Here is a 13,210-nt window from a genome sequence, read left to right on the forward strand (position 1 = left end):
CGCACACCCCGGAGACCGACCGAGCGACCGGCCGATTATTCAGGCCTTGTGGATAGTCGCAACCCATCACTTGCCGCCTCCGCCATTGCAGCGACCTGGTTGTCCCCTTCTCACCACCCAACCCCGCCGTCGTCTCGAGGTTCAACGCACCACGGTGTGCTGACCGCAACAATGGCCGAGTTCGTACGCGCCCAGATCTTCGGCACGACTTTCGAAATCACGTCCAGGTAGGCCAAGTCTTCTACAGAGCAGCCCGACATCTCACAAGCCGGCTCAGCGTGTTTGTTGTGTGCTGACTGGCCTCTTAGATACTCCGACCTTCAGCCTGTGGGCATGGGAGCATTCGGTCTGGTTTGGTAGGTGCACCAGTTGGGCCTCGTAGCCATGATATTCATGTGGCTGACTCGCCACCCGCCAATAGCTCCGCGCGGGATCAACTCACAAATCAAAATGTTGCTGTCAAGAAGATTATGAAACCATTTAGCACCCCGGTTCTCGCCAAGCGGACGTACAGGGAGTTGAAGCTGTTGAAGCATCTCAAGCACGAAAATGTATGCCGCTTCTCAAGACTAGCCCTGGACTTGATCACGCTAACCCTTGGCCACCAGGTCATTTCTTTGAGTGACATCTTTATTTCCCCCTTGGAGGATATGTATGCGCCGCCCTTTGAAGGCCATTATAATGGACGTACTAACCTGCTATGCAGCTACTTTGTCACCGAACTCCTTGGAACAGACCTACATCGACTTTTGACCTCAAGACCACTGGAGAAACAGTTTATTCAGTACTTTTTGTATCAAATCATGGTATGTAATCAAGCAACTTCGGGCTCCTTGAAGTTGAACTGACAAGTGTATAGAGAGGCTTGAAATATGTTCACTCGGCCGGCGTCGTACATCGTGACTTGAAGCCTAGCAACATTTTGGTCAACGAAAATTGCGACCTGAAAATCTGTGATTTTGGTCTTGCCCGGATTCAGGACCCCCAAATGACTGGATATGTCTCGACGCGATACTACCGAGCCCCTGAAATCATGCTCACGTGGCAGAAATATGACGTCGAGGTAGATATATGGAGTGCAGGCTGCATTTTTGCTGAAATGCTCGAGGGCAAGCCCCTATTTCCCGGCAAAGATCATGTCAACCAATTCTCCATCATTACTGAGCTCTTGGGCACACCCCCCGATGACGTTGTCAACACAATTGCCAGCGAAAACGTACGCTTTATGCCTTGTCCTTTCGCCAATTGTATCATTTACACCTGTTGCTAATGTCTTCAAACCTAGACGCTGCGATTTGTCAAATCTCTGCCCAAGCGAGAACGCCAACCATTAAAGAACAAGTTCAAGAACGCTGACGCCTCAGGTAAGAATGGCTCTACATCATGACCATTTTGAGATGGGATGCCTAATCGTGTGCTGTAGCAATCGATTTACTCGAGAAAATGCTCGTGTTTGACCCCAAGAAGAGGATAACGGCTACTGAAGCGCTAGGGCACGAGTACTTGGCCCCATATCACGATCCAACTGACGAACCGGTAGCTGAAGAGAAGTTTGACTGGAGTTTCAACGATGCAGATCTACCCGTTGACACGTGGAAGATCATGATGTATGTAGAGCCGCTCCACTCACGAGCGTTATGATGGGCTAATCTGTAATGCAGGTATTCCGAGATCCTTGACTACCACAACGTGGAGGCTGGCGTCGCCGCTATGGATGGTCAGGAGTTCAATGGGCAATAAGTCGATGGGCCGAGTAATTCATATGCGCTAGCATTGAGGGAGCGAATGGTTGGATACCTCGTCGTTCAGACGACGTCATACACATCAACATAAGAGTACAAAGACGGTGCTTGGAGCGCCATCACATCTATTCCTACAAGATACGCGCCAGCAATGTATGGAGTGTGGGAAAGCAAGAGAGCCTGGAGATGTGCTTGTGGTGCTTCGGAGAGGTGTCATTAGTATCCTTTTATGGCGTTTGGGAGACTGGTGGGCGGGGACAGTCATATATTGACATCCTTTTGTACAAGGTCCCTGGAATTGCCGAAGCTCACTACACTAGCACGGCGCTCTTCAGGAATAAAGTTATTATGGGGGGGCTTCTGCATCAGCGGTTGTGATTTAGCATGTCCGCTGCATGTAGGATACTGGACCAACCAAGCCGTCACACGGATCGGCTCAGCACGTTGTGCGCATTTGCATGCGATAGCATATTCTGAGCGGCGGCCAAATTCACGCTGCTGCGAGACGTATGAGGAGCATTAGCATCGGGGACCTCGTTCGAAGTAGGACAACTAATTTTCATGAAATTGTGTCGACACGCAAAGATCGCAACCATCCAAATAGGGTCCTCATATAGGTGAAGCTCATGCATACGCCGTTACAATATCCCCGGAGGCCATTGTGCAAATCTGCTGCTCAGGTTCAAATCAATGCCAACCAACCAAAAGCCTGTATGATGCCATGAATGCCAGTCTATCTATGCAAAGATTGACACGCTAATTCCACCTGTTTCGGCTTTTTTCTTACTCCTCCAAGAGCTCTTCAAGCTCCTCCATTTCACCACTGTGGTAGACCATGTCATAGAATTGGCCTTTTGCGTCAAAGAGTTCCCTGGGAGAGCCGTATCTGAAAGGCAAAGGGAGAAAGAAAAACGCAGGTCAGCAACGGCGTAGCTTGGCCGCGATGAACGCAAGGAAGCAACAACTTACTCCAGGACTCTGCCGGCGCTCATGACGACCACCTTGTCATAGTCGATGATGGTACGAAGACGGTGGGCAATTGTGACGAGGGTGCGGTTGTCATCGTCTGCTTCGAGGTCGTCACGGAGAATTCGCTGGATACCACGATCCGTCTCGTAGTCCATGCTGGCGGTCGCTTCGTCGAGCAGCATGAGTTTGCTCTTGCGGATCAATGCGCGACATAGAGAGAGGACTTGGCGCTGGCCGTGGGAGAAGTTCTCCCCGCGGGCGTCTACCTCGGTCGACAGCGTGATAGCCTGGGCGTGCCCGCGGATGGCGGTGTCGGCCTCGTTCTCGTCTTCTTCCGTCGCATTGCCGGAGAAGGAGGCGACGCCTTTGCAGTTGTCGAGAGCGGCTTCGAGCTGCTCCCGTGGAACCCGGCCTGTGGGATCAAGATTGGACTCTACTGATCCGCTGAAAAGGACTGCTTCCTGCGGGATGATGGTGAGGCTTTTCCGAAGGCGGGTTCGGGGGAGTTTCGTAATGTCTACGCCGTCGAATAGAATCTCACCAGATACAATGTCGGTGAAGCGAAGAAGCGACAGTACGAGCTGGAAACGGTCAGCATCGAATATTCCTGACGGACGACCCTTTTTTTGGAATACTCAACGTACCGTGCTCTTGCCAGATCCGGTTCGGCCTACGACGGCAACCCGTTCTCCGGCGTTGAACTTTAGATTGATACTGCTCAGGATGTCGGGGCCATCGGGATCATAACGGATCGTCACGTTTCGAAACTCAACCTCCCCGGATCGGGGCCAGTCTTTTGGAATCACGTGAGTCTCGTCATCAACGTACTCGGCTTCACCTTCATCCGGATAAGGCTTGTCGTCCTTGTCTTCGGGTTCCAGCTTGACGTACTCCTTTACTCGGTGGAACTGCGTTTCTTGATTAGCGAGGCTTCTGCGCGACGGGATTCATAGCTTTTTGGGTCTCGCAACATACACTTTGCATCTCAACTTCGAGGTCGTTCATGGCTCGGACCATATAGAGGACGGTATTACTAAGGTCGTTGGCATTGGTTAGAGAGAAGCCGACCAAGCCTGCGCCGACAATGCCTGCTTTAGAAATGGCAATGATGCCGGCAAAGAGTGAAACAAGGGAGGTGACGAAATCTATCCGGACACCGACCCATCGGTTGCAATTGTAGTTGGCCTCGGCTGTCGCAGACCATACACGGAGCTTGTCCGCAAGGTCGAATCTGAACCCCTGGGCCTTGCCCTTTCTGGCTCGAATAACGGCGAGGCCGGAAAGGGTGTCGGCAAACTGCGAAAATACGGGAGACTGCGAGGACGATGTGAGACGCTTGATGACGACGGCGGTTCGCGTGTACATTTCTCCAATCAACACACCAATAAAGCAGGTAAAGAGTCCAGGAATCATGAAAATGGGCATGATGGAGCTGACAGCACCCAGCCGGAAGAAGAGCATCATGAATATGTCCATGATCTGACGAACCATGCCACTGAGATTGCCGTCAATCGATGCCATATCGCCGGAAAATCGGTTGGTAATTCGGCCCACGGGAATGGTCTTGAACCAAGACAGGGGAACACTTATGATGCTTCTAATAAAGTCATTATGTAGACGTCGGGCGGCACGCCAGCCACCCCACTCAAATGTGATGACAATGAGACCAAAAGCGATGATCTCGAGAAAAATGAATGCGGCAAAGATGCTCAGATAATAGGCAGCGTCGACCGGCCTGCTCTTCTCGTACGCTTCAACCCAAATGAACAACCAGAAATTGGCACCAAAATAGAAGATATTGGCCAGAAACAAACCAAGTATGCAGGCAACGGCGAACAATGGGTGGCCAAAGTATCCCATGTAGCCAATCATGGTCCATCTGGTAACTTTGCCTGACGCCTTGGCTTCCTGGTCGACGACGTCCTTGACTGGCACGTCCTGGGCAATCTTGTCTGGGTCATTCAAAGCGTCTGATGTGGCTTGCAGATCCGGTTCCGGAGGTGTTTCCACGTCGGTTTCGCTGCTGTCATCAGCGTCGCCTCCGAGGACCTCAGCAATCTTGATGGGTCGGCGCACGACCCCAATGTTGGGCTCGGCCGACTTGACCTGGCCCTTTTCCAGCAAGATGGAGAGGTCGGCCTGTGCGGCAATCCATGGAACCTGAGTAACAAGGACCACGGTGCGGCCCTTGAGCAATTCACCACAGAAGCAATGTTTCCAGACGCCAGCAGAAGTCTTCGCGTCTAGGGCGGCGAAGATGTCGTCAAGCAGCAATAAGGGAGCCTTGGAGTACAGGGCCCTGGCCAGAGCTACCCGTGCTCTTTGTCCACCGGACAAGGACGTTCCGTTCTCCCCGACTGATGTCCGATCTCCGTCTGGTAGCTCGCGCAGATCTTCAGGAAGACAGCAGGCAGTCAGAACCCGGTCGTATCGAACCTTTTCCATCGGGCTGCCAAACAGAATGTTGTCTTTGATTGTCTCATTTTGTAGCCAGGACGTTTGTGAAGCGTAAGCAATGTCGGCCGGAACAGAGATGGAACCACTCTCCAGATATGTCTCTCCCAAGATGGCCAGCATGAGGGTTGATTTGCCGCTCCCGCTCTGACCGGTGACGACATTCAGGCCGTCCTGGACAAAATCTAGCGAGATATCCTCGAGTCTAAACGTGGCTTTCCTATTCCGCCTGAAGTTTCCCTTTTCAATACGAAGCGGTCCTTCAGGGTATTGAACCAGTGGCACAGTGCTGGAAAAGTACTTGTCGAGTCGGCCGAAAGCAACCATGGCACCAGCAAAGCTTCGAGCGAAATAACTGGCCATCATGATGTTTCGACGAATGTTCTTCACAAGGTACACTGTCGTGAAAGCCGTGGAGGCTGTCAACGGCTGCTGATCGACCATGACATGCAGGCCAAACATGACGAGCAATGAAAGGTAAGGGAAGATTTGGGTGATTTGATTGATGAAAACTTGCAAGACAGACACGCCCCACAACGCCTTTTGTTCAAAGGCACGGGATTCTATAATCTTTTCCGTGATTGGCTTCTCCCAGGCGAAGTATTTGATGGCTTTGATGGAAGCTAAATACTCGGTCACGAGCGAAATTCGGGAGTCCTGAGCTTTTCGGACCTTTTTCTGTGTGCGGAACATCCACTTCCCGAGAAGGACGGAAATAGGGGTTGCAAGCACGAGGATAGCGACTCCGACGATGGACACCCAGCCAAGCATCCGGTATAACCCGACAAAAGACACAATGGTTCCGGCAGGAACACCCACCAGGATCGTTATGACATCTCGTGCCTTGAAAATGGCATCGACATCTGCGGCCATGAGGTTGGCCAGTCGCCCGGCTGAGGTGGCCTTGGTGCTGTTTTCCTTTTCCTTGTCTTCTTTTTCGTCATCGAATTTGGCGGCAAAAGGATCATCTTCAAGTTCCATAGATTCCAAGGCCCTTTGGTACAGTTCCTGGGTCATGGCAGACTTTATACGAACGATGAGCCTAGTGGAAGTGAAGACGTATCCCTGGAACAGGATGGATCGACTCATTGGGCCAAAGAAGGTGAGCAGCAACCACACCCACGGCCTACATATGGCAGAGCTCGGGTCGTCGAGGTAGGCAAGCAGCTGGAACATGCCAAAAGGAGCTACGTTTTCGAAAACATAGGCAAGACCAATCCAAATAGACATCAGGGTCAATTCCCTTCGCTGGAAGCGCAGCGTGGTCCAGAGGGTGGACTTGGAGGCGGCCCTGGCACGACGAACCTGGCGGAGGAGATAGAGAGGCTCGTCATACCAGGCCAGTTTTGGAATACCAGACATGTCGAGCTTGCCCCAGGTGCCTTTCCAGATAGTCGGGGTCAACCACTGGTAGGTGCAGTAGTAGTTGATCCAGCTGGTTTCCTCCTCCAGGGCGGGTTCGTCGGGCACACGGAAGCCCGGAATCGCGTAGGCAAGCTGCGGTTGAATCCATTGGCGAGGCGTGCACATGGCAACAGCCAGGCCGAAGGAGAGGGCGGCCGTGGCTCCAACGACGCTGGCATCTTTGGGGCACTCGAAGTCGATTTCGACGCAGGGAAGAAGCTGGGCCGTAACCAAAATGACCAATTCAGCAAGGGTGACGAGGTTGACGTGGTGCAGGGCTGCCTGACGCCACAGGACATCCGTGGCCAGACGAGATAATCCAAGGGTGAAGGCGTAGGCGAGAAGAACGAGGTTGAGCACGTGAGCGCGTCCTTGGAAAAACGCGACCGCGAGGAAGGCAAGAGCTGCGGCTCGAGCCATCTGCGACAACACCTCGTAGCGCCATCGAAGACCAGACGCTCTGGGCTTGACGGCATGCTGCGAAGAGCCGTGTTTCGAGCATCGTCTGACCAAGTGCAGGGCGATCAAAAGACAAGACGCGGCGAGGACAGCGGCCTGCGGGATGCCGGAGCGAGCGGCGCTCGAAGCCTCGACGATCCAAGGCACTTGGGGAGCAGCTGACGATGAAGAGATGCTACCAAGTTCGGACCATCAGCGACAGACGACTGAGACGGCCCAGTTGGGAGACACGATGACGTTTCGCTTTCGCAACCAACACCTGCCCAAGTACATTGAAGTTTGGAACGTACCGACTCAGAGTCACCCGGGGGCCATCGTCACCGAGTACAACGCGGTTGTGCATCGGGGAGAACTCATAGTCGCGGAATCTGTGGATCACCACGTTCATAGCCGCGACAATTAAGTCGGAGGCCGACGCGAACAAGAGCAGACGAGCGATGAGGCCTCGGCGAGATCACGAAACAAGCGGTCAGGCGCCAAGGAGGGAGAAGATGACGACAGTGACCTATCCCAACAAGTTGCAACAAGCTTGGAATGCTGAAGTGCGCGCGCGTGCAACTTGTCTCGGCCGCCAGCCACCTCGTCTCGTCACTGCGGGCCGACGAACAACCAACATCAGCCACCAGCAAAGGAGGATCTTGGGCCTCTGTTCAGCCCTGTTTCAGGGACCCGGCGACCAGGTATCCTTGATTCCTGACTGAGCCTCAGCAAAGCTCTGGAGAAGTTGTGCATTTCACAACTGGCCGATTCATTCCGGGGTCAGATGGCGCACGCCCTTGCAGGATTCAGGCACCCCTTTTGGCTCACGACGACTCGGAACGAAGCACGGCTGGTGTGTTTTGGTCCGGTTGGTCCGGCTGGTCCCGGCCAAAAAGGTCCTTCCTCCCGATCATGGTACTGTACCCGGGCGTTGACGTCGTCGTCGAGGTGAATTTACGCCAGCTGATCACGACGTTGTTACACTAGCGTCTTCAAGTATAACCACCCGGCTTCGATATTTGGTCAGTAGCTTTTCCGGTAGGAAAGTTGTTCTTTCCACATAAGATCTGTAACAGTGACCATTGCCGTGACTGTGACTCAAAACTAGTGTCCAACGGGGGGGTGGCGTGAGTTTAATCCCGACGAGTGGCTCGACTACGACGTAGCACCACCACATTTTCACATAAACCTAGTTACCGCTCGGCGGTGGTGGCAGTGCCCGTCCTATTGGGCCGCAAAGAGAAGGTCGACCGACGTCCACGGGTGTCGGGTCGTTTCGAGCAGCGGTCGCAAATTGCTGCTCTTGATGATGACCAGACAGACACCATTCTCGGTCCAGCAAGTCTGACTGATGGACATGCGCAGAGAGGACACAGGACACAGGACACAGCTTGATGAGATAGCACCTCTTTGGAACAGCAGACGCCAGAATATTGTCATTTTGCCCATCAACTAATCATGGGATGCTTGGCAGACGGATACTTCATAACGTCTTTATTTATCCTGGAGCGCGATGTTCCCGTTCTGAAGAAGCAGTACATCCGCGCGACCCGTGAGCCGCATAAGGTTTCCGCAAAGATAAAAATCACTAATCGTGCCCGCCCCACTTTATGTGGTTCGGCTAGCAAAAGCCCTCACCACCAAAGGTGGTGCTCGACAGCAAGGCGGGCCGGACACCAAGGCGGGCCAATTTTCAACCTAATAACGCTATTAACCTCTTCGCCTATAATGTACACCCTTCTCGTCCCAAATTTCTAGTAGATCTAGTACAGAATCCAGACGCCATTTACGTGCCTTTTTAGCTGCTTCAAAAAACGTCCTCTTGGCGTGGTTGTGGCGCCTTTTGTCGGCATGCTCTTTATGCTTGCTGTTCGCCTGATGAACTCGAGAAAGGTCTTTGCAAAGGCGTGATTGGAAGGAGAAACGGCGAATGGTTGACGCGACAGGTATGCATTTGTTGGCGGTGACGGGAGGGGAGCCATATGAAGAGGTGCATTATCTGTTGACTGTTTTTCTAGACCGGGAAATAAAAATAGGACATGTATAGAAAACCAGATATTACAGCCCTTTTTAAAAAAAAAATCAAAAAAATCAAAGGTCGTCACTCATTCATTGGAAGCTTCAACGAAAAAAAAAACCCCGGATGTAATTACGCAGCTCATTAAAGATCCACCTGATCAATCGCCGGCCACCATTGAGACCAGGCCCCCTGCTCGTCGAGGTTATTGCTGACTTCCGCGAAAAGCTGGTTCAACAAGGTATTAGTGTCGAGCTCGTGCTCGTGCTCGTGCTCGTGCTCGTGCCCTTGAACCGGCCAAGTCGCCTGCGCCGAGGGCCGCTCCGCGCCCCGAATCTCCCGAGTATGCGCGTCGGATCTATCCACGACACGGAACTCGTGGACAGACTGGTGTAGAGTATCAAAGTCTGCTCGTGTGCGCCCCTGGTATCGTGTCCGGTCCTCGGTTGCTCGCTCGTAGAGCACGGATGCATGGTGTATCGTTTTGATCTTGCGCGTGCCGCCCTCTCAATGTTAGCGCAACGGTGGCCACGGTCGTGTCATGCTTGCGGGCGGCTTACCCATCCGTCGGCGATTTTCCAGACAAGTCGAAACTTTTCCAGGTAGTCGAGACACATTTTGAGACAGTCGCTTGCTCGCGGGCTGCGGCCCAGGTTCATTCGGGGGTATTTCGCCACGTAGAGGTTGAGGTAGCCGGCTGAGAATGCGCAGAACCCGGCAAAGGGCGTCATGAGATGCACGCCACACTCGGAGGCCTCGTGTAGAATGGCGGCGATGTGCTCTGCCGCGCCGAAGAGGAGTCGGGAGCTGTCGTCCCACCAGCCCTCGGGGGCGGGCGCCCCCAGCATGGGCTGGTCGACTGGACCCCGTGGCTCCGACTCCGGGGTCGGCAGGAAGGGGAAGTACTCGCGGTGAAGCATGAGGGTGCTGACAAGGCGTAAGCAGGGGCGGCGGCGGCAAGTTGGGAGCCCCGTCGACCGCTACCGCTGTGGGAAGGGGATTCTTACCTCACGTAGTACAGGAGATTGAGGTAGACGAACGTCTCGCCGAAGCCGAGGTGACAATGACCTTTTGCCCTTGCCCATAGCACTCACATGCAAGCACACATCTCCCATTATCTGCAAAAATCACCCTTCATAATCCATGATAGAAGTCCACCACATAGCCAATCACCATTCTGGTGTTGCGACGCGCTAACTGCGGTGTGCTGGCGCAATGGTAGCGCGTAGTCCTCCTAATTCAGTGCGAAGTGGGAACGCAAGACTAAGGCTCAGGGTTCGAGTCCCTGGTATACCGAACGCGCTTTTTTTATGCTCAATCCAACAACCAACCGTCCATGCATCCATCCATCCACAATTAAGGTATACCCCGTGCGTGATCCTGCTACCTGCTTTTTTTTGTCCAAAATTCACGGCGTCTCCAGCCAGCGAGGGATCCGATATCCCCTTCGCGTCACCAATCAACGAACGCTCTCTTAATCCAGCCCACGGCATCCCACGGCATCATCATCACAACGTCACGCCACGCCCCCATGCGCACAAGAACGCCTCAGAGGCTCAGACGCCCTCATCATCTCATCATCGTGCGCAACACAAACAGCAGTCGCGTAATCCCCGTCATGGCTAATCGACACCAAAGCACAGACATCCTCGCCGTCCCTCGCACCGGCCCTGATCCTCACCACGGGCGGTCCGCTCCCCAGCGTCTCCCCCGCCCCGCCACCCGCCGTCCTCCGCTCGATTATGACATCGTGAAAGGTGAGTCTCCGGCGCGAATGTGCCTTGATGGCGGCCTCCTTGGCGGCAAACCTGAGGGGCACAACGGCTCCGATCCATCAGTTCCCCTATTCTCGCTTTCTCCATCCACCTGTGCATTGTATCGTGCAACAACGTACCGTCCTGCCACAAACGCAGCCGTCCTCCACAAGTCTGTGCCCCTGACGCCGCCGTCGCCGGGGGAATGGTCCGTCTTCAAATCAGCCGCCGACCAGTTCAGCCGCGCGCCGTGCCAGGCAACTTCCTCGGGGGCAAGGACGCGGTTGATGAAGCGTGTGCGGCGGGGCCCGCGCAGGATGGTATATATACGTGAGATTTGACAAATGTCTGTGCCGATGTTAATGGGGAAGGGGAAGGGACGGATTGGGGGCGCCATGAGTGCCTGGCATGACTGAGCGATTGTATGAAAACGCGCGTTATGCGTCTTGATGGTGGCACATGAGCGACGGAGCGAGCGAACTTGTTTAGTCGGGCTTATCGATACTGCGCCGGCCAGCACACTACGTCATAAGGCCACCTGCGCACATGCAGCATGCGCTTATACATCTCATGCTCCACAGTAAAATTCATGCGCATTCACTATCAAGGCCCCCCCGGCTGGAAATATTCTCCCTCACACTTTCAGTTGCTGTTTTCAAACGCCTCAAATTATTACACTTATAGCCACTCCACCATGTCACTTGAACGAATGCCCAAACCTCGTAGACACATGCACACATACAAACATAACCAAACAAAAAAAGTCACCCAAATACCGCAACAGAATCAACAATATTCACCAGCATGAGACAGAGGAAACAAAGGAAAAACACAGAGAAAAACACAAGAGGGAACAGAACCGTAGATTAATAGAGCCAGCCCTCAATTTTGTTGCATCGCATAGATTGCCGCCGCTGCTTGCCAGGATCTTGCGTCGACATGTTACTCGTTGAGCAGAGGAGCACGTTCGGCATCACCGCCTTCTTGGCGACGCCACATGTAGTCCCTGCCCGTCCAAGCCGGCACGGCTACTGTCACCGTGGCAAGGAATAGGACGGCCATGATGACAAAGGCAAAGATCCACTGGAGGGCAATAACCTGTCTCTCAAACTGGGCGACTCCAAGGGCCGCAGATAGGAGACTGAGCCAAAAGCCCATAGTGTAGTCCTGTAACATTTCATTCACATGTTAGATCTTGACTGCCCCCCATTTTCCGTCGCCAGGAGGACATAGACAGGGAACGGGAAAAGAGAGATGACGCACTTTAAAGACAACAATAAAGAAGCCGCCATACACCAGGATGGCCCAGATAAAAATGTTACCAAAGATCCTGGCCACCAGATTGTGCGGGTTGTGAACCATCAAAGCACCGTTCCAGTAGATGGCGACGAAAGTCCATGCCAGGGGCCCCGAGGCGACGGGGGCATGGATGAAGCGCGGCGACGTGTTGTGGCGGAAGTACAGGATCGACAGGTTAAAAAAGTTGATGATGAGTATGACCTCGGCCCAGATGAAGTGCGAGCGAACAAAGAGCATGACGAACGCAAAGTGGAGGAGGTTATTGAGGATGAAGTGGCCGCCAACGCTCGCCGCGTGGTTGACGGTCTCGGAAACGCGTGAGAAGAGATGTGTGATGTAGCCGAATTGGAGGATGAAGAGAATGACCCTGACAGTATATTAGGAGAAAACAAAAAAAAAAAAAACACTGCAATGGGCAACTTGCTAGACGAGAGGAAGAAGGGGAAGCTCATTTGGGGAAAGGGGGGGAGACACACCAGTAGATGTCGCCGAGGACCGGGCTCATGGTAAAGGCGGTGCGGACCAGGTTGTTCTGGTCCCAGATGCGGCGGCGGATGGTGTAGCCATCTTTGGGTTCGTTGACAACATAATAGATGGATACAATGACGGACAGCAACCAGGTGAGGAGGGTGAGGAGCTTGTAAGTGAGGATGGAGCCGGAGCTGTGAGACTCGCGATGGCTGAATGGATTCCCTGAGCCATGTCAGTTTTTCGTGTATTCATCATCTCATTCATAGCAAGTGTGAAGCTCGACTCACAAGCGTTCCAGTTCGTCATGATGACGTTTAGTTTTGACGACTTCTTATCTCAAGTCCTTTCGAATCCAGCAGAACGATCAATACGAGATTTCTGTGTCGTTATGGCAGTCACCACAAGACAAATCCAACTCTTTGTCCAGTTTGCTATATCGGGCGATGACGAGGAAAACGGCGGTTGCTGCAGGGAAGCAAAGACGAGGAGATGAGGAAAAGGTGGGCGATGGCAGTAGTCGGGGCAGGCAACCAAGCTTGTATTTATCCAAGAAGCGGGGTTGCAAGTTGACTGTTGTAGCAAAGTATCCTTCTTATTAAACTAGGTGCTAAAAACAAGACGCAATGTACTCGGTATCGGCAGATCAATGACGCCAGTGTTGG

General features: G+C 53.3%; 4 protein-coding genes across 4 annotated transcripts; 1 reads left to right on the plus strand and 3 right to left on the minus strand.

Moving 5' to 3' along the window:
• Nucleotides 1–171: 171 nt before the first annotated feature.
• Nucleotides 172–1,740, plus strand: MAM_00548 (stress-activated MAP kinase; the record flags this gene model as incomplete). The annotated part of the gene is made up of 9 exons (XM_040819347.1): nucleotides 172–227; nucleotides 309–356; nucleotides 422–551; nucleotides 609–652; nucleotides 707–806; nucleotides 860–1,216; nucleotides 1,286–1,364; nucleotides 1,424–1,607; nucleotides 1,662–1,740. 9 exons carry the CDS (start codon nucleotides 172–174, stop codon nucleotides 1,738–1,740), a joined length of 1,077 nt encoding a protein of 358 aa, XP_040682612.1.
• Nucleotides 1,741–2,525: 785 nt separating this feature from the next.
• On the minus strand, nucleotides 2,526–7,416 carry MAM_00549 (ABC transporter, transmembrane domain, type 1; the record flags this gene model as incomplete). Its single annotated transcript, XM_040819348.1, has 5 exons — nucleotides 2,526–2,628; nucleotides 2,712–3,292; nucleotides 3,356–3,619; nucleotides 3,687–7,203; nucleotides 7,319–7,416. The coding sequence occupies 5 exons, from the start codon at nucleotides 7,414–7,416 to the stop codon at nucleotides 2,526–2,528; spliced, it is 4,563 nt and encodes a 1,520-aa protein (XP_040682613.1).
• A 1,752-nt stretch (nucleotides 7,417–9,168) lies between these two features.
• MAM_00550 (4'-phosphopantetheinyl transferase) lies at nucleotides 9,169–11,175 on the minus strand (the record flags this gene model as incomplete). Its single annotated transcript, XM_040819349.1, has 5 exons — nucleotides 9,169–9,528; nucleotides 9,585–9,951; nucleotides 10,032–10,092; nucleotides 10,564–10,832; nucleotides 10,919–11,175. The coding sequence occupies 5 exons, from the start codon at nucleotides 11,173–11,175 to the stop codon at nucleotides 9,169–9,171; spliced, it is 1,314 nt and encodes a 437-aa protein (XP_040682614.1).
• Nucleotides 11,176–11,720: 545 nt separating this feature from the next.
• Nucleotides 11,721–12,854, minus strand: MAM_00551 (uncharacterized protein; the record flags this gene model as incomplete). The annotated part of the gene is made up of 4 exons (XM_040819350.1): nucleotides 11,721–11,945; nucleotides 12,042–12,444; nucleotides 12,554–12,770; nucleotides 12,836–12,854. The coding sequence occupies 4 exons, from the start codon at nucleotides 12,852–12,854 to the stop codon at nucleotides 11,721–11,723; spliced, it is 864 nt and encodes a 287-aa protein (XP_040682615.1).
• Nucleotides 12,855–13,210: the final 356 nt, after the last annotated feature.

This window comes from Metarhizium album (genome assembly GCF_000804445.1).
Source record: "Metarhizium album ARSEF 1941 chromosome Unknown scaffold_1, whole genome shotgun sequence".
NCBI lineage: Eukaryota > Fungi > Ascomycota > Sordariomycetes > Hypocreales > Clavicipitaceae > Metarhizium > Metarhizium album.